Below are 24,770 nucleotides of genomic sequence, written 5' to 3'. Positions count from 1 at the left end.
TTTGAACTATGAGAATCCTCTGATCTGAGATGTTGATCATCCTCTCTGCTCCACTTCCATGGTTCCATCCCCCTTTCTGGGGGGCTTAAGGCTTATTTGGTTTATTAGTGCGTGTGTGTGTGTGTGGGGGGGGGGGAGTATCAAATAATGGCTTAGCTCAAAACAGGCTCGCACAATAGTTGTGACAAGGTGTGCGTGCAAAGAAAAAAGTAGAAAACCTCTAATTGGACGCACGCTTCAAATTACATGCAAATCCATCCAGAGCAGGCGCTGAGCGCCGATATGCTAATCCAGGAGGGGATGTATTTAACTGTCGGTTTAATTCGACGCGCGTGCCCGTGGCTCCCAAACTTGGTAGGTGTCTGCACCTGAGCTTTGATCAGCTCTCCCCCCTCCCACAAAGCTCGCACACTCGGCGGCGCCCTAATAGATTTTGTCATATCCGAACACAAAGCGGTAATTATTGTGTCACGCGGCTTCGGGGCGACCAGAACTAATAAAATCACAGACCCAATGTATATGTATATGTACAGTCTTTTAATCTGAAAGACCAGTTCCATGAGAAGACATGACAGAGAAAATGGATGCAGACAGTTTTGACTCAAATTAGGCAAGCGGCTTAAAAATGTTTTCTTTTTTAATGGACTGTATAATCCGTTGCATAACGGAGAGCAGGTTTTAATGAGCATTGTAGCGATTGTGATGCTTGAATTACCTCCGTTTGAACACGACTGCGTTTAGAAATGCTGCCATTATCACACGGCCGCAAATCATCTCTCCTCAGGCAATTAGAAACTAAAACCACGAGCAGTTTCTTTGGAGATAAATTACAGTTTATGTACACGTGCGTGTGCCCGTCATAGCGTAAGTCATTCATGAGGCACAAGCACTGGGTTCCCCCTCAAACCTCACTCACATCCGGCCACCGGCATTTAAAACGAAAAGGAATAAAGGGCGTGTTCATCTCCAGATCTGCTGCGCCAGTTTCATTAAAACACTCCAAAAGACACCACTAAAGTTGGTCCCCGACACCTCGCACAAGTGTCACGCGCGAGCGCGGCGAGATTTGACTAAATTACAGCGTCAATGTGCTGAAACAGACACATAAAGAAAAAAAGGAAATAGACTCAAACCTGTCACATTCTGGACTCATTCTTTAAGTAGTAATGAACTTTTCTGTGAAATCAAAAAAGGCAGAAAATAGTGAAGTCGCCTTAAAGTTACCTTTAAAGGATGAGAAATCAAAGTAAGGACCTCATTACTGTCTATTTATGTCTCTAAGTAACGTGTTTAAACTTAAAGTTTAGGAGCAGCTCGCAGAAATCTAACAGAAAAAGTCTGTGTCAAACCTGGGATGGGTGAACTTCCGAGGTAGCAGGCGGAATGTCAAACACATCAATAGCATCGACTGGAAAAGACAGTCGGGAGCGTCAGGTTGAAAGAAGGCTAGAATCAGGAAGACACCACCGCAATACCCACTGAGAAGGAACAAATCAGGATTTTAAATTGGTAAAATACATGTCTGAAATCATCCGCCAAGCCGCCGCCGCTCAGTGAAGGTATTCATCATCACTGATGTCGGAATCGTCAGCTTCCACCTCTCCTTCGATCACAGACTTCTTGCCTCTGCAGCAGGAAACCGTCAGACCGACGAGGAACGCCTGCAGATAAAATCGGGCGTTACGGGAGATGTTTGGCTGTAACCTGGATGGACGTCGTTATGCCCAAACTAAACTGAAGAGTGAAATATTCATCATGGAAAGCATAGAACAGGAGGAAAAACGTGCCCTTGAACTTACCGCAATAAAAGCCCAGTTCCCAAAGTAATAGATTGTGCTGAAGAACCAGAATTTGTGGAGGAACAGATAGGTTCTTGTCACCGTGCACTGGTCTGAAAAAGACAGGAAAGAAAAGAAATTGTGGTTCAGAAATGAGTTTCCTCGATGCCTAAAAGATTTGCTCTAGTTATCCTAGTTTCTATTGTGTTTGACGTTCAAGGGCAGCTAATGGCTGCTGTCTCAGTGTCACTCAAATGTCACAGAGGCCAAAAAAGGGCAGCTTGAAAATGTCCCTTTGCATCTGACAGGATGGAAAGGCCAAAAAATCTAAATCATCTCAGCCTTAAGGAATAGTTAAATTAGTGTATTCAACAATTGTCCTCAAGGTTTTTGCAATTTCTTATCCTAAACATTTAAACCGACAGATTGCTGGTGAGCGGAACCTTGAACTTTCAGGGACAGAGGAAACAAACAAACTACCGTAGGCGCGGTAACGTCCCTGTTACGAGCACCGTCGGCCAGAAAATCCTGACAACAAGTTTGGAAGCAGCACTTGTTATACATGTGCGTGAGAAAGTGGTCCTAATCACTTAAGAGGCAGCAATTGCTGCAGAGAAGCGCCTCGGGCAACGTTGTTGCTGGAACTAACACAGACAAGCAGCCTTCCGAAAAGAGGGAAGCCACGCTGCTGCCAACGTGAATCTACAACACACCCGGCTGCAGTGACACAACATTTAATACCGCCTTGCGTCAAATATGTCCAGAAAGGCGTACACGTGCATTACACGCCGACGGAACGTGAAGATGGAGACCCAGAGGTTATAGAATATGCATGGAATCGCCATCCTCTGATGAGGTAAGTGGATGCAACCCATTTGGGAAATTGTGCAGACTTCAAACATGTCTGCTAACAGACGTTGCTATTGTGCAGCGTAGCTAAAGTCATAGCTTCAGACGGGGAGGGGGGGCGAGAGAGCTCCTGGCGGGGGTGGCGGGGGCGGGTGGAGCACAGGCTCACATGCAGAATGAGGAGCGAGTGGAGAATTAATGTCGCACAGGTGTTTAGACCCGCGACTGACTGGAGCTGCCACCCACAGCGGCCCTGCTGGAAGCAAGAAAACTCTGGAAGCTGCGACCCCAGGTCGCTCTGTCAGCACGGGCTAACCACCGCGGCGCTGCGGATAGACCCATAAAAACCAAAAGCTCCAGCTAAGAAACTCGCTTATGCTTTATAAAATCTAATTGCCTTCTTTGTCTGTGGCGCATCTCCGCGCTTCACGCTGCTGAAATCACCTTTCAGGCCGAGCTCTTCCCTTTCTAACACAACTGGAGGAGCTATTGATCCGGCAGACGGAGGGCAGCGGGGAAAATATGAGAGTTCTTAAGCTGAGTCATTCGACTTAAAGTGCATTAATGGGTTCTGGCAGGCAGGGGGAAGGCTGATGACATCAAAAGTGGGGCCTTGTAGAGCCTCCTTTCTGTCCTGTTTCTGTGTTTTTTAGAGGCAAAACTGGGAGAAAGATTGTACATATCAATGAGTTCAGCAATATTGGGAAAATAATGACAATGAGCTCATGCAATAATGTGTATGAACTGAAGAGAAGGAGGAGGGAGGGCAGGAGAAGTTGCACAGAGCTGGAGAGGAGACCAAATGTACTGTCTGGCTACGTTAGAAAGCCATCTGGAGTATTAACGCTCACTGCGCTGAGCCGCTCCTATCACGCTGTTTCTCTAGCAGCTCTTCACGTGGACTCCAACCCCACGAACGGTGCAATCAGCCTTTATACCCAGCTACGTGAAATCAAGGTCCACAGCAAGAACCCAGCGTGGCTCAGGAATTATTTATACAGGACAGTAGTTTCAAAAGCTTTCTCCCACTGCAGATTTATTTATTTTCCTTAAAAAACAGGGGGGAGAATCAGGTCACGCTGGCTTACATATGAGCTTAAAAAAAAAACAGCTTCTACTCGAGTGGACGAGGAGATAAGAGAAGAAATGTCCATCTCCATCCCTGTGACACCAGTCTGTTCCACCGCAGCCCCGGCCATCTGCAGCCCTCCAGCTGTTCGCCTGAATTACACCGGTCCGAGTGGGGAACCTACAGATGGTTCACAACAGTGGTCTGCCCAAACATATTATCATGTACACCGCTGACCCCCCCTCACCTTGAAATCATCACCGCGCACAGGGCCAGGGTGTGTGTGTGTGTGTGTGTGTTTGGAGGTTCACCTTGACTCATGATGCACAAGTGAGTGCAGCTCTGTGAGGCATCATGCATTATGCATCGCTCCCATCTCCGCACGGGGACGTAAACTCATGCACAGAAGCCCAAATATACACGTGTGTTTATTGCGAAAGCCTCGCCACCGCCGAGCGCTCGCGTTTCGACGCCGTGTGCTTCTACTTTCCTGAATCCAAAATGATACAGGAGCTCAGACGTCCTCCGCAGACGCGGTCGATCCACAACTACGTGCTCGATAGCGGTGCTCTTCCTCAGCAGGGAAGTGACTGAAATCACAATAACGACGCTCCAGCCAGGGGACGCCTTGTTCTTAGATATTGTTTTTGGCAGATCTACTTTTCCCACCTGCAAAGATAAGACCCTTAAGCAGCTTAAATTGTTTCGTTCAGGTGGAGCTCTGAGTGACATATTTGTCTAAAATGCAAATTAAGCTAATCCCCATGCAAAAAAAAAAAATATATATATAAATTAGGGTTGGGGGTTGAGGGAGTCCTCTCGTCAACATTGTCTGGGCTTCCGACACCTCACGGGGTGACACTTCATGTACCATTATGACCGTCTTCCCCCTAAAGCATTTTAAAACAATATACTCGCATACAAGCAAGTTGCTAGGAAACAGACTGCAGTCCAGGCGGGAAAGCGCTCCCTCTGCATTATGCGTTTCATCACTGAGGTTTAAATCCGCACTATAAGGCTGGAAAATAATCCCGTCATTGTTTTGCACAACAGTTGCACAAAAGAAAACCAAGTATCCATATGAATGTCAGCGCACTCCCGGGGTGAAAGTAAATGTGTTTATTGTGCATGTTGCCGACTTGTAAAGGAATAAAACGGTTTTCCAGCCGTTTTGCACAAGACATTCGCTCGCAAAATGGAAAATCGTTACTCATTTGGCTTTTGGAAAATAATTAACTTAGCAGCTGTGGATGGGGTGTCATTTAAATCACTGGTTGGACTGATGAGGGACCTAATAATAGATGCTGCAGATGTGACGCCGGAGACGTGGACGTGACGGCAATAAACAACAGAGGACGGTTCATTTCCTGTGAGAGCTGGTGATCATTAGAAATGGACACGACGGCGGCAAAATCAGGGATGGAATGGTGGGATAAAGGCGTGTTTCAATTAGTGGGAATGAATATAAAATGTCTTTGGATCAGCAGGGCTGAAATACTTTCATCATCTAATACTAGTTTCAGCTTAGATTAACAGGAAATAAGCACTGATCACCACTGGACTCCGTTAATGGACAGCAGCTGTGAGCGACGCAGAGCAGACGTCATTCACAGGTTTCTCTTTAATTAACACGTTGAGACGGGGAAAAAGGGCGTCGCCAGCCGAGGGACCTACAGCACCAACATTACGTTGGACGTTTCCCCCCGATCTGCCACAGTTTGAAAAGCTGTCCCTCGTTTCTCTACTGTTCAGACCAAACTGCCTCTGCGGGGACGCTGAAGTGGCGCCGCTGGCCCGGGTTAACTCGGACATTTGAGCCGTGAAAACAAATCAACTACTTGAGAGAAAAAAAAAAAAAAAAATCAAACAAGCCAACAACAGCAACAAAAAAAAGTCATTTTGTCTTCACAGTGTGTGATGAACATTATATGAAAGAGTATTATGGGGGATTTTCTGTTTATGTAATTAGTTTGTGCCGGCAGTATTATCACATATTACTGAAGCCGTACGAATATTGCAGCTTCCTTTGCACAATACTTTTGTTTGAAACTCCACAACTGTTATCTGATTTCCTACCCTCACTTTAATTGTTTAACCCAACTTAACCCAACTTTTAATGAACTTTTAATTTATTAAATGAACAGGTTGATTTAGGATCACCTGCATAACGTGGGATTTTCCATTTCTCTTTGATCTAAAACCAAACTTACAGTAAATGGACCAACAGCATATTGCGACACAGTGAATCACGTCAACAGAACATTTCTCATCGTCATAACAACATTGTCCTAATATAGTAACTAGGTGTAAGCATTAAAGCACTTTGTGCCACGTACCAATAATGCGTCACAGAGTGTGACTGATGTACTGAGCGGTTCTTGATTGAGACATATGGAGTCAGCACAACGCTTTCCGTGCCCTTGCATTGTAGTACATTTTATGGTGCATGAGCAGACAAAGGCATTAACTTGATAAAGCTCCCCGGTATCATAACTGCACACATTTGTTTTGCTTTTTTCATGGCAGATTTAATGTTGTAAGTGTTGGCATGAAATCAGCGCGAGGCTGTGTAGTGCATTAGGAAATATTTGTTTCTTGCTATTATTCTGCTGAATAATGAATTAATAATGACTAGTGAACAGCATTTTACACGACAGTAGAGCATCCTTCCTTTCTTTGAGGAATAAATCACTGGTTTTAAGACTCGGGGCGTCGCTCTACTGGACCAACGGTACCGTATATGACAAAGATGGCAGGCTTACCTTCAGGCGCGTTGGCGTCACAGATCCTCGTGGTGTCAGAAGTAGCATTCCCAGCTGTGAAACCTGCTGCAGGCTGAAAAAAGACAAACGTGTTTTAGCAAAAGAAGCATTAAAAACCCTTTTGAACCGTACATACGAACTGGAAATCTAGGAAACCCACTGATCAGAACAATAATGCTGCAGGTTTTTTACTGGTTCTCTCGTCCCTGCGTGGTCCACTTGCATCCCACTGTTCTGCTGCTGTTCATGTTCCCATCTTACCACTCTCCAGTTCCTCTTGGCCAGACATTCTTGCCGCCACCTTACCTTCTCAGCAGATGTCAGCCACATCTATGCATTTAAATCACTCTTTGTCAGGAGACATTATGTCGTTCAGCGGCAGCTGTGATTTCGCTCGGCACTGTGCTCTTCATCTTTAAGCCCGACGGTGCTGAATCATTGCCGGTCAAGAGATGTACCGTTCTGTGTATACTAGAGCGATACAACCGAACTCACTATATGGCAGAAGCTCCGTTACCAGCCGTGAGAGACCATTCCAGTACCTATACTACGCTGGACTGATGCAGTGAGTCCACCACCACCATCAACAACAGTGAGAGGCCTGAACTTGTGTCCTCCTGCGGTAATGCCAATCTGCAAACACATTCTCTTTGAAGAACACTGTTCCTCACCTGCACAAGGTACTTCTGGCTTCCGTACATGACATACTGTGGAGCCAGGCTGTAGATCATGTAGCTGGTGTGAAGGATAATCAAAAGAAGAATCATGCAGAGGAACAGAAGAGCCTGTGGGCGAGTTCGCTTTGGTCTTATTTTGTACAGCTGGAGTTGAAAAAAAAGAAAAAAAGTTAACACCATACATTTAATCTTTTCCTGGTACAGCAGAAGTGGAGCTGTTGCTTACCCTTATCCAGAAGAACCAGATGCCCATGTGGCGGATGCCAGCCATAGATGTGATTACAAAGTACACAGTAATGACTGTGATCAAAATGTAATCCAACGGAAACACCTGCGATAACAACAGAAGTCAGGTACGCTCTGCCACAGATTTCTGCAGTACAATCACACAATCACATTCCTTACAAACATTGTTCGAATTGTTCTGGCCTGTGTTGAACCAAAGTCAGCGGCGCGTTATAGGGCAGCAGAGAATAGAGCTTCTCTGAAGCTCGCGCAGGTTAATGATGATTGAGGTGAGAAAATATGGCTTTAAGTGCGTCTTAATTAAGTAAAATCATCGCTTCACCGCATGAGATGAGGAGAGACTCACTGGTTGTAAGACCAACAGAAGTTCATTCAGAGGATTTGTGAGGTTGGTGCCAAAGATTATAAAGCCAGAGCTGATGCCAGCGGAGTGGAGAGCTTTATCCAGACTGGAAGGAAAGCACATATACAGTACAGATAAAGTGTACCTTCTATTTTAGAGGCAAAGGGGAAAAGCAGCAATGTGAAGGCAAATACTGACTTACTTTGAAATGAAGAGAGCGATGGTGAAGAGCAGCGCAACCAGGATGAAGGAAACACCCAGCAATATCTGAAGAGTGGTCAGAATTACACGTCAGAATAATGCTTGTAGAGAATGTGTCCTTTCTAAACCCAAAGGCCTCACATTAGGAGACGCACTTTTTTTTGTCGGTTCAACCAAAACAACTTTGCTGTCGTGTCTTTAGTCAAGGAGAGACCATATGGCATGGCCTGGCCTGGCCTGGCCTGGCCTGCCACAGCTTGGCATTGATACTTGTGGTGACGGGGAAGAAATGGCACTGCCCAGACAGATCACCCAGGTTGCGTCCAGAGAGGAAAAAGGTGCCAGAAATGCAATAAACCCTGTAAACTCAATACCATAAGGTAACTGGACTTTGAAACCATGTAAAAAAAAAAAAAAAGATCATTTAAAAAAAGCTCATATGCAGCCAAATAGGTTCATTTTTAAGGGGTGAATCAACTGAAGTTACAAACGGTGTATCCTTATACGACGTGCACATCACCAACAGCATCGCAGTCATATTTATCTTAAACTAGCGGATATTAATCACTCTTGGGTCGTGGTTTCTTTCTGTTAAAATTAACTGATTGCACAGCTGAGATTTTATCACAACAGAAGACTCACAGGTGGATTCATAATTACTCTCTTCCACTTAGACGCCCTTTCCCCTTAAATGAACTCAGCTGTCATAACTCTTATTAAGTCCATCTATGGATTTTTCTGTTGTGACAGCTCTCGAGGTGAAACGCCGGCTGTGGAGGTCCCTGATAAACCCAATGAGTCGGGCGAACCAATTCGGACATGGGTGAACAAAATAATAGTTGAAGCTTCGACGCTCATCAAATTAAGCTGAACCTTCTTTCTTATTTATGTAATCATAATAAAATGTGCGTAGGATGAACAAACAGCAGTACAAATACAGCTGCAATAATGGCTAGGTAAAATTGAAATTACAACGAGCTATATTTATGTTATATAGGTGGCAGTTAGGTGTCAAAACAGCCAAATGAATAAAATAACTAAAATAACTTCAGGAGATATCAAGCAGATCGAAAAGATACAGGGTGTAGTTGAGAAACATGGGCAGGAGCGCACTGAGGAAATTACAATTATTTGGCTTATCACTCCACACCAGTGGTTGAGTAAACAGTTAATAAATCTCCCCAACTCATTAGTGTCTAAATTTGAGTCTGGGGACTGTCATTTGCAGCAGCCCTCTTGGTTAAAGACCAACTGTTACAGACACTGCTCGAAAAATATTTGCACATCCCCACAGTGCCATAAAATCCAGAGAAACGAAGAGCAATGGGCAAATAAAACACGTGTTACTGTTGCTGGGAACATTCGTCTGGCTGAAACACCATTAACATATCATGTATGAAGGTCATCATCATCAGTTTTTATGCACACTGCTGTCATTCAAAAATCCTGAAGTTGCTGCAGACGGAATGAGCATATTTATTATTCATCACGCTAAACACACTTTTACTTGATCTTTTCATGCCTATTTGACAGAATATGCCTGATCCTATTAAAAATCTACATACAATTCCAGGATGAACCGCTCAGAAACGATCCACCAAAATCATCTGCGAAATAGTGTGAAAGCCTCTTTTTTTCCTGAGCCAGCAGAGTTCGGTGCGTAAGATCTGGCAGCGAGTATTCAGACTGCAGGAGCAGAATCTGTGTCTTCCACCCCCTCCTTTTTTATAAGCTTGTCATGTTGAGAGTCTAGAGATCGCTTCCAGTACTTCCTGGCCAGAAGTTTATATATAACTTTAGATTACAATAGGGATTCGGTTGTTAATGAACACCAAAGTTCACATTCAAGGCTATTTGTCCCCTTCAGGTGCAAACATGCCAGGGCAGAATTTTAGCACCCTTCGAAGGGGACCTGAACACATAAAGGGCAAATCTAAAAGTGATATTAAGAAGCTTGTCCTGCCACTGCGGTGACTGCTTTGAGAAGCTCTACCGCAGCCTCACCTTGACGGGCCGGAGAGCTCGGCCCACTTTAGTGCAGCAGTTCTTCTCTGCAATTTCCAGGTGTCTCCCCCTACGCCTGAGGACCAGCAGTCTGCTCTCCAGCTCCCTCAGGTTGTTCCTGTCCCTTGAAGAGAGGGGACGGCCATCGCTGCACTGCAGATAACAAAAATAAGACCGTCAATTAAATCCATACGAGCACACATGATGGATTGACAGAGATGGGAGAGTTGAGAGCGTGAAGAGCACTATCAATCAAAAACCGAGCTGGAATTGATCAACCCGTGGTCCAGAATATTACGCAGTTTTGTTGTTGTTGTTGTCATGATGGTTGCATTAATATGGCTGGATGGTTCAGTTTTCAGTATGAGAATGAGGAAAACAACCGAACGCAACACAGCCAAAATCATTCAGTCATGTCAAAAACCGGGTACAAAGTAGGATTATTTTCATTTTTAAATGTTTCTTTCTTGCTTTTATTGGCTTTCAACAATGGGGAAGCTTGTGCTTTTATCTTTTTGCACGCGCATGTTTGTACAAATTGCATCCATCAAATGTTTAAGCACAGATTTGAAATTGGTGTGTGGCTGAGCCACGATCTAAAAATGAAAATTGGCAGTAACTTTTCCAATATGGACTTTTACAGAGTTCAGACACGATACTGAAGCCCTTTTTCTTATTTAGCTGGAATGCTACATAATTACAATACCTTCAATTTACTACCAGGCTGCATTCACTCCAGAAATGGCAGTGAAAGAAAATCATATGATTGGAAAGATTGGAATGACCAAGTGAAAAGCGGCTCTGGACTAGTGATTTTTAAAGATTACATGTTTATGCATGATACACACGTGCAGAGGTGCACACATTTTCAGGCTTTGTGTTCAGTCTTGTTCTGGCAGCTGTTCGTGCATTTATTTTATTTTCAAGAGCTGCTCTCACATCTCAGTGACGAGGATTCTGGGTCATCATAAGCATTGCGACATTCTTTTAAACCAACCTTGGATTTCAGCTTCTCTATCTGATGCTCAACATCTTCAGTGTCTTCTGTGTTCTCCAGGCGCTCATACGCCACGCTCCTGGTGCCTTTTATCAGATTCAAAGGAAGCACGGACATACCATATGCCTGGAAGAGAGAGCAAATCCACCATCGTGATCAGATGACACATATAGCGTGTGCATCCACCCACACAGACAAACGCACCAGCCTGTTGTCAAAAAGGGCTGCTCACAAGCACATCCCCCGAGATGATTGTATAGTTCTTAGACTGTCTTTTATTTCTTTTCTTTGTGGTGTAAAAATTTGTGCAATCTGTAATTGTTCTAAGCTTTATTGACGAAGTCACTGCAACCATTTTATGTGGGTACCACTGCATCATGTCACGCTGATTCAATTTACAGCTTAACAGTGCCCCCATGTGACGACTGCATCCTCCAGACCGGGTCTGAAGAATTCTGAAGAAGTCAAGAGAAAATCTGGGTCAGAGGAGTGAGCGTCAAGGTGTCATCAATGTTAGATGGCATGAGTTAAAATGTAATGTGTAGCGGTCACAGCATTACATTATGTATACTGTATATAGAGTTGTGATGTTAAAAATAAATGAAGCGCAACATTTGAAATCTTTATGAAAGTGGCTAATCAGTTCAGATGTCAGGAGCAACAGGGCAGTTCCATTTAATGGTTTTCTGTGCATTATAATTTGGAGAAGAAATAGTCACCCTATATTAATGGTAAAACTTTATTTTCAAGAATAGTTTGATCCCTTTAAGACTTTTTTTTTATTGAAGCAACTTTCTCTGGTTTTAGAGGGTTAGGTAGAGTTAAAGACAGTCACATGGGATGCCAAGTCAGGCTGGACTATTATTAGTCTCAGCTGTGGATCTCTGCTATGGGCGAATGTCGCCTCCTGCAATGAATCATGGAGCTCTTAAGGCCGGAGCATGTCCCGAATATCAAACACGCTCATAAAAGGAAAACCTGTCTTGGATCCCAGGAGAAACATTTCCCTTCCTCTAAAATGTGCTACATGAGAGAAATCTAAAAAAGAGGGGGGCAAAAAAAAAACAAAGGTCTCCCTTTGCTAGAGTTCACATCCAATAATGTGTAATCATTAAAGTGATTTTAATACCCATGCCTGTCAATAATAACCTAATCTGTGGGCACGTAGAGGCTGATTAATAGATTGGTCATGTTGGGCTGTGATGTTATCAGCAGAAGTTATTGTGTGAGCCCGGAGTGAAAAACAGTGTCTCTAATAACGGAGCTGCTAGGTAGAAGCTCCACATGCTCAGACATGAATGAATGAATGAATGAATGAATGAATGAATGAATGAATGAATGAATGAATGAAGGAGGGAGCCACGTCTTCAGCCAAGTGTCTAAATAAAAGAATAAGAGCCAATGAATACTGGAGTCATTGGAAGAATACCGTAACTGAGAAAGTCTGAAAATTATTATCTAATAGTAGTTCATAGTGCAACACTGGAGTGTTTTACTTGTCCTTCCGTTTCGTATATATACGTTTCATATACCATTTACATCATAAAGGGCTTTACATTGTGGCTGCACACAGATACATTAGCCTGGGAGACATGGATAATCATTTTGACCACACATAAAACCTGCCACTCAGATTCCATTAAGTTAATCAGAATTAAACTGACTTATGTGCAGCGTTAACTGATTAATCATGCAGCATTTTGAAAACCTCTCTGATTGTAGACCCACAACGTGAGGGTAACAACAGTGAAATCAAACCCCTTCCTCCTTCCTCCTCACCAGCCCTGTTGACGCCCAGCTCCTTTTTTTTGATTAGCTTCATCAACACGACGAACAAAGGACACAGTTGAATATTTAGTTTTAACGGGGAAGTGAATCATAAAATGAGGTGTGTGCAAATCACAAGAATTTCTTCAAACTCCAGCCACTGATTTTACAAAAAAAGTGGGACAAAAGCAAACAATTAAAGCCCGGCTGTAGCCGACATGCTACATGCTATTTAATTTTGCTTTCACATTGTTGCTTTTTTATGCTGGCGAACTCATGCGACTGCCTGACACTGTCTACAGGAAATATTTACAGTCGAGTCATAAGAATATGGCCGCTATGAAAAATGGACTGTGTTAAGTGCCCAAGTGCCGTTTTCTTTTGTGATTTTGAAGGAAAAAAAGTCAGCAGAATCAAAATGGAGGCTGTTATTAATGGAAAGTGATGTAGATCTATACAGGCTGTCCAGAAATAGCAGTCGATAAGTGGCTGATAAGTCAGAGAAGGGTGTCGATTCATCATGCAAAAGTCTTGGGTGTCAGATAGCAGCTTGAGCACATTTGAGCAGTAAATTACAGAGATCTAAAATCTGAAGGCATTAGAAAGCCTAAAAAGCCATTCCATCACTCGCTGTGGCACAGAAAAAAACCTCATGAAATAAAACATTTGAAAGTTTCAACCAGACTTTATTATTTTGCTGGGTAAATCTGGGGGGGGAAAAGCCTCACTTTGTGTTTAAAAGCATCTCTGTTGTATCATTAATCTTCTTGGAAAGCAGGATTTGGAAGTAATCCCGTCTGAAGCTTGCGTTAATTACTTTACAGACGAAGCTTGAATAAACAAAGGAAGCAACATTAAACAATTGTCTTAGGTCCCAACTCACCGTGTAAGTGATGACTGCCAACATGCCAATCAAGGTCAGGGTGCTAATGGAGAAAGACAGAGCGTACAGGCCATCTGCAGGCGAAAAGACGAGAAAGCTATTAGAGATTCGACCTTGGACTGGCACCGATGTTTCAACAATTTGGGGTGTTTTGTGGATGTTTTAAGGAATAATATTGGTATATGTCTTCAGCATGAAAGACATTTTTGCAGGCTGAGTACAGGAAGTGAGACGCAATCCACACAATGAAAAAAGGAAAAGGTTCCATCTCTTTGACCTTTTTGGCCTGGCCTCCAAGCTATATAATCCTATCCAGCAAACCTCTACAAAGGCACCTATCACCACCTTGGTGTTATTCGTCATTACATAGTCTGTGCCATATCAATTGGATCATTTAATATAGGGTATGTAGGCTGACTTGATGCATGTCACCTCTGGCTGAAAGGGGACCACCCATCAGGTGGGACCAACAGTGGGTGTCACACCAGCTGTCAAAGTAAAAGACAGAAGACGTGGATTGATGAACAGACTGATTACCTCTCTCCCCTGTCAGGACACCACCTGTTTTAGCGCTCTAAATAAAAAGCGGCACGGATATCCTGCATCCTCTCGGCACCGACATCACGGTGCCCAAACCCCCTAACAGCTTGAACATAGGTGTCTCCCAGCTTGCCTTTCTCTTTGACATTGGCATTTGACTGTGGTTATTAAATCACCGTGGAGGGGTGCATTATTTGTCCCATGTATAGGATTAATCGCATTCATTTAGAGGCATTTCAAAAGCAGCACAACAAATGTGTAAATGGAGATAAATTATACGCCCACTCCCTACTGTATTGTGTGCAAAAAGAAAACTTTGAAGTCTGACAGCTGGGTTCAGCATTAACATTTGAATACACACTTTCTATTCCAGAGCAGTTCATTGAAAATTCACAGTCTTTGTTTTGCAAGGAGCTTGACGAAATGGACAATAGCTTTATGTCGGCCATGGTGAAAAATGCCTTCATAGACTCAACACAATGCAAAGGATAGATGTTTGCCGACACATTTGTTCCTGTTCCTTTTTTTTGCGGGGGTTAAACGGAAGGAATACACAGCACACGACATCGGAGGTGCATCCGCGGCTGTACAGCGTTGAATGCAGCTAAATATGTTCCTTTAAATGTGGATATGAGACTTGTACAAATGAGACGTTTAAGAACCTCCTGCTTCCGACTCGTGTGGAAGGGAACTGAAAGAAGAAACCTGTATTCTCAAGGAATAAATAAGGTAACACTTTGTGATGCAGCAATCTAAACACACTGCTTATGAGTGTGTGTTTCTCAGACACTGTTACTGTTTAGAAGTAATAGAATAGCCTTTATGTAGATTCCAAAAATCCCATAAAAACTGAGTTAGAGGTAAAACTCTTGGGGTAAATTAATTGTGGTTAGCATGTTTGGTCTGGAGAGGGAATCTCTCAGTTCTGCCATTGTTGGAGATAATAAAATCACCTAAAAGGTGCGAGAGTGATACGATTACTGAAGAAAAACAGCCAGGTATTATTATTTACCTATTTATTGCTTTTGTACTCCTCTATTTTTGTGTGTTTGAGCTGGCAGCTGTTGCCAGGCTTATTTTGTGAATTGTGCAAGGAATCAATTAAAAGAAAAAAGGACAGAGAGCATTGGTTCAATAATAAATTAGAGGCGAGGTACAGGAGAAGCAGTTGTGTTGTTAAATAAACACGTTTGATCCAAACTGAATCAAATGGGACTTTATGAAGAGGATATACTCACGGCTGCTTCCGAGCTCCTGGAAAAGATACTGGACTTTCTGCCACTGAGTGGAATTCTGACCAGTTGGTGGGTCAAGTGGAACAAAGGCTCTGTAAGCAATCATTAAAGCAAAAATACATTAGCTTTTAGGATTCTGTTCCTCTAATCTCACACGCACGCACACACTGATGTATGGCCTTTGAACTTGTCTTTTAATAACAAGGCATGCATATATTTCACATATGAACTGTATTAGTGAAGCTCTCAGTTCCTTTTTCTATTCAGAGCATTAGATACCGAATGTACAAGTCAATGAATGTTTCGGGAGCATCTCCGCCACAGCAACAACAAAGCAGGGCTCCATGGCTGTCCTCTTTATCTGTTCTGGTTTTAAATGTAAACCTCTGTGGGAATAAACAGATTTAACAAAACCTTTTGGTGACCTTTTTACCCTCAAAGCTTAAGTTTCTCCTCATTTCCATTTAATTTATTTTTGAAAGGAACAATCACAGACCAAAGCTGCTTAAAATCTAAAATAAAGCCTTTCACATGTATTAATATTAGCCATCTATACTTGCTGTGTAGATAAAGTCCTTATTTCCCATTAAATATTTCTTCCTCCAAGTAGTATGGTCTTACTGCTCCCTTTAACAGAATATCTCATAATTTGTTAAAATATTAGACTTTTGACAATGCAGCCATTAAATTGCAACTATAGAAATATCTGTAGAAGCTCACATTTCATATTTAAAAACAGAATAAACACTGGCAGAGAAACAGCCCTGTCAGTATACAGCAACCTAAAGCACAGACAAGGTCAAAAGGTCTGTGGCTTAATTACAGACTTAATTAAACCTGAACTTCATGTTTTACAAACAGGACAAAGTCCATTCAAACACTTTCTGCTTTACTGGTTGAATAAAATGACAGGGATTCTTTTCATTGCACACAAAACTGAGATTTGTACTAGTTACAGTCATTAACTGTGAGTAGATTCAAGTCTCCAACCAGGTTCCAAAGACCACCTGAAGGCTGATCTTCAATGTTTGTTCAATGGGAGTTCACATGAAATTGCTTTTTTTGTGTTCTTACAGCACATCAACCAAATATAGAATGAGGTAATATTTCAATGGAAAGTTTCCTTGAGAAAATAAAAAGCTTACATATGAAGCTTAACAAATTGAAAATTGATCGCAGGGATGAGCAAATACAACACAAAAATGACAAAGGCGATTGGTCCTTCGTGGACTCAAAAGTTTATCACAATAAAAATAAATAAAGCAATATTTGTTGGAACATAGAAGCAATAGCTCAAGTCCAGGAGGAAAACGTGGGTCCAAATTGATTCAATCTCTAAAACCTCCACAGTGAGCCAGGAACACAGTATAGTGATGTGTCTTTTCTTTTCTCAAACCAGTTAAGTCTTCCACCAGAGCACTATTTAATGGTTGAGAGAGCACATGTAGGGACTGAATTCCAGGCACTTTCAGGGCTGTAAGGAAATCTATTGTGGACCAAAAAAAAACTATAACAAAACCGGTGCCTAAAAGGGAAACCGCAGAGAATGCACATCAGCACTGATTTAGCAGATAGAATGTCACAAAAATAACATGTGAGGATGTGCACGGGATCTGGGTTAGGATCAGGCAGAAGAGAATAAAATCTATATTTAGCTGGACCGAGTGTATGTGCTTCTTTTGTCTTGAATAACTTATCATGGCCGGGCAAACGGCACTGCGGCTGTTTGAAGGGATCCTCCTCTCATTAACTGAACACAATGACATATCCACAGCCCCTTCCACCTATCACGCAGCGAAGCAGAAGAAACCATACATGTCTTGGACTTACCCAATTAAAAGGAGCACCACACAGACAAAGGCAAATCCAATTGTGTACTTCAGAGCGTTTTTCACTTGCTGTAATAAAAGAGAAAATGAATCGGAATGAAGGGAAATAATATTATTCGTCAGTGAAGGAGGGAGGGGGGGGTCATCATCCGTTTGGCTACGGACGATAACGAGTGCGAGTTATATAGGGTGAATGAAGATCAGGTTTGGCCCTGGCAGAGATAACGTGTCACTCCCTGTGCTATTCAAGGTGCTTTTTAAAGTCTGACATACAAAAGACTTGCCCGTCTGAGAGAAAATGCCTCTGTCAGCTCAAAAAGGGCACAAAAGAGGGAGAAATGGCAGGATGGGAGGACTGTTGTCAGGTACATGACTTACCAGAAAGACTTTTAAAGATAAGGATTTAAATTTAAGACCAATTTCAAATGGCTACAAATATCATTAATTGATAGAGAGCAGTTGTGAAAAGATTTTCCAATGTGAATTTTAATTGTTCTCCCTTCCATTTATCAAACCCGTATTTCTAATTCTATGTCAATCCTACAAGTGAAACCTTTACACAATGCTATTTTTTCCCTTATAACCATTAAATCATGTTTGATCAAAAACGGGGAAAAAGTGATGTACAGTAATTCCCAATTGTCATCTATCATGTACGTAAATTGATTGCATAAGGAATCATTATAGATTTTATAATGATTCCTTATACAATCATTAGATATATTCACGTGAGACCTTTTTTCACACATTGGCTCTCTGAGGAAGTAATTGGAAAGCATAACAATATAAACACTTCTTTCTCCCAAGAGCTTCCACGGTAACGTCACTGCTGCTAAACGATTCATGAATGCATATGAAAACCAGGCAGGATCACAATAATATTATATAATAGCGTAGCGTGCATGCTTACCAGGCATTTGTTAATGTTGTCATCATCCCTTTCTTCATAATAGAAATAAACAAAGGGGATCCATAAGAAGACACAGAACAGTATGATGGAGTAAAGAGCTGTGGGGACACAAAAAATGGACAAATTAAACCTTAGAATGTGTGTATAAAATAAATGCACTTAAAAAAAAAAGACTGCACAAAAGATTGATGATGTAAAAATGAGTGAAAATATTACAAATCTGCTTCCCAAGCTAGTATCAGTAAACTAAAGTCTCGGAGGAACAGTAAGAAATGGAATCTCGACACCATTTGTCGATGCATTTCACAGGAAATCTCAGTCATATCCAACGTCATTAAACTGTTACATATCAAAGTTAAACCAAACATAAAGGAGAAAATGGATATTGTTTTTATTACTAATTCTACAATCAAGAAAATTCCCTCTGTCCTTCATGTCCTGCATCACCCAAATAGCTCTTAACTTATATATTCCTAATAAATTCCTAATGGGGAGCAGGAGCCTATCCCAGTCGAGGTCCCAGGACCCTGACGGCTCACCAGTCCTTTACAAGACAACTCAAACAATGAAGATCCCAGCGCAGTGCAGTCCAAGGATAGCTGAGCGTGGTTACAGTGGTAACAGTCTCAAAACTATTTTAAAATTCCTGATTACTATTCATCAGTCTTGGTCGTATCCTCTCGTGTACTATAGTGTCATCAAATGTTAATATTCATGACTGTGACAGACAAGTCCGTCATTTTCTCTTGCATTGATATTTCTGCATGCCACATGAAGTTGATGTAGCAAAAACTTTACTCGTATTTGTGCCACAGACTGATGATGGCAAAGAGAAGAAATCTGTGGCCTAATTTAAACTGAAGCCACGATGACAACCCAATAAACAACAGCAAAAAATGCAATTCTCCCTCAGAGTGCATGTGAGAGACAACTGCACCACTCAACAGGGAGAAATTGATTAGATTTTACTAAATGCTCTTTCTGCCGCGCGAGCAGATGAATGTAGTGCTGCTGTTGTTTGCTTTTGTGCCAGCTGTAATTATGGCAGGGCATTACTTTCAATAAACACGTGCCGGTCGCTGCAACGCCGTATCATTTTCCACTTGTTCACAGCCAGACAGATGAGGGCGCCGCCAAGACCGGCGAATGAGTGCAAGCTACGCACAATAAGCAGCCCTCGGCATATGCTCGCCACCCCCTGCCTGGAGGTAAAATTAATCACAACATTATAAATATTAACATACCAGAACGCAGCATATACAGTTAATGAGTGCTCATGAGCAAAAGCAGAACGCAGCAGGTTCTGGGGGGGGTGTTTAAACATACTTCAGCTGGCTAACTTTGGAGTTTTATTCCTGGTAATGCAAAACAATCACACAGTATCAGCTGTGAATTATGATTCAGAGCAGTACCCGCTTGACTCCAGGCGCCAGATAGCCCGTGCTTTAATGAGAAACTTTAAACCCTTGTCCTCACCTTGCGGTGTCCCACCACAGGGGCTTTAACACCTAGACTCTTGTCCCTCGCAGACTGGCAAAATATATGACATTTCAAGTGGAAATTAAATGCCAGGGGAGATTTCTGGAGAACGGCGTCTCTGACAAACCGCTCCAGAGACTGATGAAAATATCCAGCCGCAGAGACAGTCGCTCAAAGATATGAAACTATGAGGCTGCGCTCTCATTACCTGTAAACATCAAGGGAGGCACTGTTGTTGGTGCTGAAGCAGGTGGGAAAGGGATAAATATTCAAGTCTGAGGAGTACGAGGAAGAACATGGAGGCCACCTGCTTCCTTTGTGTAAGCAAACAGACTCATGAACACACTGTATTAATAGTGTTGAAGAACCCTTGTTGTACGACAAAAAAGATGCATTTTCAATTCATTTCTCCATTCATTCTTTTAAGCGCCTATGAAATAATTGTGCCACAATAGATTATTATGTGTTGCATTACCCAATGGTTTCTGAGACTGATTGTTTTTAAAAACCTTAATTGGCACATTTATTGACAATGGCGGCATTGAAATAATCATAAAATAGCAGCCTTATTATTCAATATGGGTTACTTTAGGAATATGCTCAGATGTTAAGAGACAATCAATGTACTAATTGACTGCTGGATTGATGGATTCAAATACTGACATTAATTAGCAAACAATGGCCACAGATAGCATGCGAAATGTAGTGTTATTGTTATTTTATGGTGTATTGTCATCTCAAAAAGGTTTCCTATGTATTGTGTGCAGAATAGCTGGAGTGTTTAATGTGCCAGTTTCCATTGCTGAGCTCTGATCTCAAAGGGAAGCGGACGGATATCCATGTATACGAAAAGCTTACAAAGAAATACTCAACAACCGTCCCCCTAAAGTTTACCCAGTTCATGTAAGTGGACTGGAATCACAGCAATCACACCAAGTAGGAGGCCCGTTAAGAAGAGCTCATCGGCTCTTGGTTGTCTGGAAACTGCAGCCAAGCTTGAGAGCCCAGATTTATTCAAGTGAAGCCACAGAATAAAATACACAGATATTCGACTGAAAGGCTGTGCTATTGAAAGGTTTTTTAAATACAGTATTGCAAATCTCTCTCGAAGGATAATGGTTCTAGAGAATTGTAACGAATATTATCAATGCAGAGAGGCCAATGTCTCCCTTTATTAAAAGTGTATGATGTACAAGCACTAGCGTTGAATATGTATAAATCACAAATATGCAGCGTTGCATACTATTTCTTGCTTCTCTTGACAACCATATCCCCTTCAGGGTCACAGGGAGGATGCTGGAGCCAATCTCCTGATGAAGACCAGGGACATTTTGAATGAGCCCCCAGCTCATTGAAGGGCCCTATATGAGCATTTGGGGATTTGGCACCTTGCTTATGGGTACTTTGGCAGTGCTCTGAGGGTGTCCTTGAACCAAGAACCATCTGCTTCTCGGCTTTGTCCCCAACAGGCTGTTACCACCATGCCAATATACAATCGGATACAATGAAACGCCACTAAATATCAGAGCAGCCATTTTACAGTCGTAACGTCCTGTGATGAGACTACTTAGTGCTTTGTCCACGGATTGATTTTTACTGACTCCTCCATCGATTTCCACAAAAAGAACACCCTCCTGTCTCTGGAGCTGAAAGGCTGGAATATAATGCTGTCTGGCTGTTACAGTCAAAGTTCTAAGTAGCAAAGAAAGGGATTTATTGCTAACGAAAGGAGAACAAATGGGTAGAAGGTAGAAACAGAGGGATCACACACACACACACACACACACACACACACACACACAATAAAAGTTATTGAAACTGCTGATCCATAGTCTTCTTCACTCACACCTGCTTGATTTGTGAGTCCACTGATTGTTTTGGTTCACTTTATGCTCATATTGACATTGGAGTTCTGCACTATGAGCCCCAAAGCTCCCCCAGCTCTGTTTGCTGCTATAGGCTGAGCCTGTTTGGGCCCTTGGGTGAGGGCAGCAACCCTTTGCCAGGTTTAACCACAGGCAGGACCCCAGACAGGGTGCACGCTTCAATCTTCTTCTTGACTAAATGAACCCACTGCCTCATCACCCTTGTGGCCCCTAAAACACAAAGTCTCCCATGCTCTTGGGACACATATTCATAATGGCTAAGACTTTACAACTAGATAAGGAAGTGCATACTAAGGATTAAATGGTTTTTTTTTCCGTAAAACTGCACAGCTCCACAATAAAAGCGTGTGAATCCAGACTATGAGGGGCGTGTTCGCTGCTTTCAATGTGACAAGTCTGCACAGCAGCTCAGTTATGTTGTTAATGCAATCAATTGAAATAGAAACGGGCACAAAATGCGCTACGGCTGCTCAGCCTCAGGAAATAATCACATTACATTAACACTAAAAGAGCACTAGAACAATAAAAGAGCACAAAATACTGCGTGCAGAATCCCATCTGTTAGTCCAGAGGAAAAACACCCGATGCCCTTTGATTGATGTTTTCGTGTTTGCTATTACGATGTGTGGAGTCATTTATTGATGATTAGGCGGTCTGGGCGAGCAGACAGCTCATCTTCCTGTGGCATTTCTAAACAGACGCTACATTTCGGCACCGCTGACAGGCATCTTAAGGCAGCAGCTGTTTTAAAACAAACAGATCATCCTATGACAATGGCATGACTGATTCTACCATCTACAGTGCTCAGTAGACGCAGCATTTACACTTTATCGGACCCAAGGCGCCGCAACTGTTTTGAACACGTTTAATAAGCTGTGAATGTATTTTATTATTGAGCTCTGAACTCATTGATGGCAGCTTCCCTTCATTTTAAAGCTCAGGGTGGCTTTTTTGCCAAAGACTTTTCTTCCTACTGACATAAAATGGCTTTCCATCAATCACGAAGTAATTTAAAAGAAAACACCATTATAGTTAATTGAAAAGATGTATCTTAATTTCCCTGTTTGTTGAATGCAATTTTCAGAAGCAGATAACTGGTTAAACACATTTTTGGGTTTTATGGGGGGGTTTATCAGAATATTATAATGTTTTACATCTTTATTTGTGCTGTTGAGAGTTTTAAAGTCAAAAGACAGATTTTAATGAAACATAATTAGTGCGATATTTTCACTGTAGGTCGATTATTTTTTCCTCTGTGTAGATTTTCACACATGACCAACAACAGGGAACAAGTGCTTATTTAAACACAATTAAACTCCACACTGTGAAGTCCTCTGTCTCCCTCTCACAAATGCATACGTATGAAAACACACGGACATATGTAAGTTAATTAGTCTCGAAGGATTAATCATCTTTGATTACTCACTGTAATATCCATACAGGACAGAGTCTTCAATTTGTGCCCTTGTCACATTGTTTGCTGCCCATTCCTGGGAAAGACACCAAAAATTCCCTGTTAAAACTTGAATAAAAGAGCAGAAACTACATGTTCTACATGTTTACTTCACAAAATATCTGTTCTATCAATTCACAGCATTCCACTGTCATTTTTCCCTTTTAAAAGTTGCTGCAACGTTGTGTATCGATTCTAATTCGACTGCACTGACCATCCTACATGGTGAAAGTTAGAAGCTGCCGTTTCCCTGTTTTTGTTGTCAGCAACAAAATCACATATAAGCCTTTAAGCTCAGGTGCATTTTTTTTTTTTAAAGAAAAACTTCATTCACCAAGATTCATATCTGATAATGGGGGATTTGGGATCCTAATCATGATAGCAAACGCAGTCTGATTCAACGATATGGCAAACACACATTAGGATTCCATGAGGGGAAACATTTCCTCCTTAGTTAATTTAATAGTTTTAGTAGATGAATAATGACACAGTTAAGACGCTACTAACCTTGTAGGTACCATTGGGAAACTTCATGAAGGAAACAAGGAATATATCCACTGGTAGAAGAGCAGATGTTATCAAAGCAATGGCCAGGGCGCATATCGCTGTAATGGTTGAAACGACTTCGCTCTCCTGTCGGCTCTGATATTTCCGAATGTAGAACCAACAGAAAGCCAGAATGGCCTAAAGAAACACAAGGACAAGTTTATTTGCTGTTGTTATTTGCTATGTCTTAACTCTGTGGAAGGTTAATTTCCCAATGTGAACTGTGATTGCAGTGTAGACGCTGTGATGTAGAGTTGGCTAATATCGTGCACTGTTGCTGCTGGGATCACTGCAACAGGCAGGAATCTTAGGAAACAAGGAGAAGGTCATATTCCAGGCACACCAGCCATGAGGAGTGAGGACACTGCTAAACCAGTCTCTTTTCAATCAAGGGCTTTCATTCACATGCAGGATCGATTAAAGGCCTGCAAACTTAAGCCCCTGGATTTTTGAATTCTCAGGTAATGGCGTGGATTTGTACATGCAAAAGGAATCCACGAAACCCTTCAGTCAGTGCTATTATGTGCTGGTCTTTTGTTACTTGGCTAAAAGTTTTGATAAGGATGTTGTTTTTTTTTTAATCCTTCGACAGACAAATACCAGAACTACTATTAAAACTATTACGTGTGATCAATAATAATAATAATCCTTCATTATTCCATCGATATCGTCTATTTGAGAAAGAAGACGACATCGGGGTGACCGGTACTGTAAGTATGGGGATAAGAACTACAAAAAGGCATTGTTCCTAAAAGCATGTTAAATATTAATTTAAACAACAAGTTAATAACACCTACTCAAAGAACTGCTTATAGAACACGACGTAAGTGTGTCACGGCTAATGTTAGCTAAACCCTTCCAAAGTAAACATTGACCTAATCGCTTGGTAGCCGCGTAGCTTTGAAAAAGCAGGTCGAATTTACAATATGCTCGTCTGCAACCCTCGAAAACAACACACAGCACAATAGTGTAGTTACTGAAACCACTCATTAACCGTCGCAAAGCTTACCAAGAGTATAAAAGAGAAAATAGACCATCCGACCACAGACTCGGTGAGAAGCGACTGATCCGCCATCTTTACTTTCTGTCACAACAAACCCACGTGACCATATGACGCAGGGGCGCGGAGCAACTTCCGGGTTTGCTGAAAGGTTGACATTTTTAATAAATGTGATGCTAAATGGGACTTTTCACGGCTACTAAACGTATTATTGTGCGCTCTTAAATTATCTGGGAAAACAAAGATTGCTATAAGCAGTCATGGTAGCAGTAGACGAATAAAATGTTTGCAATAAAGTCATTAGCTTAACATTTAA

At 42.0% G+C, this 24,770-nt stretch overlaps 1 protein-coding gene across 1 annotated transcript; it reads right to left on the bottom strand.

The window, feature by feature from the left end:
• Positions 1–516: 516 nt before the first annotated feature.
• Positions 517–24,552, bottom strand: lmbrd1 (LMBR1 domain containing 1). Its single transcript, XM_057047304.1, has 16 exons — positions 24,464–24,552; positions 23,416–23,592; positions 22,882–22,945; positions 18,091–18,188; positions 17,182–17,249; positions 15,355–15,443; positions 13,577–13,650; positions 10,927–11,052; positions 9,930–10,082; positions 7,927–7,991; positions 7,728–7,830; positions 7,362–7,466; positions 7,130–7,279; positions 6,459–6,531; positions 1,800–1,891; positions 517–1,661 (listed from the first exon to the last, which is right to left on the bottom strand). The coding sequence occupies exons 1-16, from the start codon at positions 24,527–24,529 to the stop codon at positions 1,551–1,553; spliced, it is 1,614 nt and encodes a 537-aa protein (XP_056903284.1). The 5' UTR covers positions 24,530–24,552; the 3' UTR covers positions 517–1,550.
• Between the last annotated feature and the right edge of the window lie 218 nt (positions 24,553–24,770).

The sequence above is a fragment of the Takifugu flavidus genome, chromosome 11 (assembly GCF_003711565.1).
Source record: "Takifugu flavidus isolate HTHZ2018 chromosome 11, ASM371156v2, whole genome shotgun sequence".
Taxonomy (NCBI): Eukaryota; Metazoa; Chordata; class Actinopteri; order Tetraodontiformes; family Tetraodontidae; genus Takifugu; species Takifugu flavidus.
This window is presented reverse-complemented; position numbering and strand designations above follow the sequence as displayed.

Bases quoted from the DNA above. Each gene is read 5' to 3' on its own strand.
- lmbrd1 (XM_057047304.1), bottom strand. From the start codon at position 24,529: ATGGCGGATCAGTCGCTTCTCACCGAGTCTGTGGTCGGATGGTCTATT. The intron at 23,593-24,463 runs GTAAGCTTTGCG...GTGTTTCTTTAG, and splicing joins TTTTCTCTTTTATACTCTTG to GCCATTCTGGCTTTCTGTTG. The intron at 11,053-13,576 runs GTGAGTTGGGAC...TCTCTCTTCCAG, and splicing joins TGGCAGTCATCACTTACACG to GCATATGGTATGTCCGTGCT.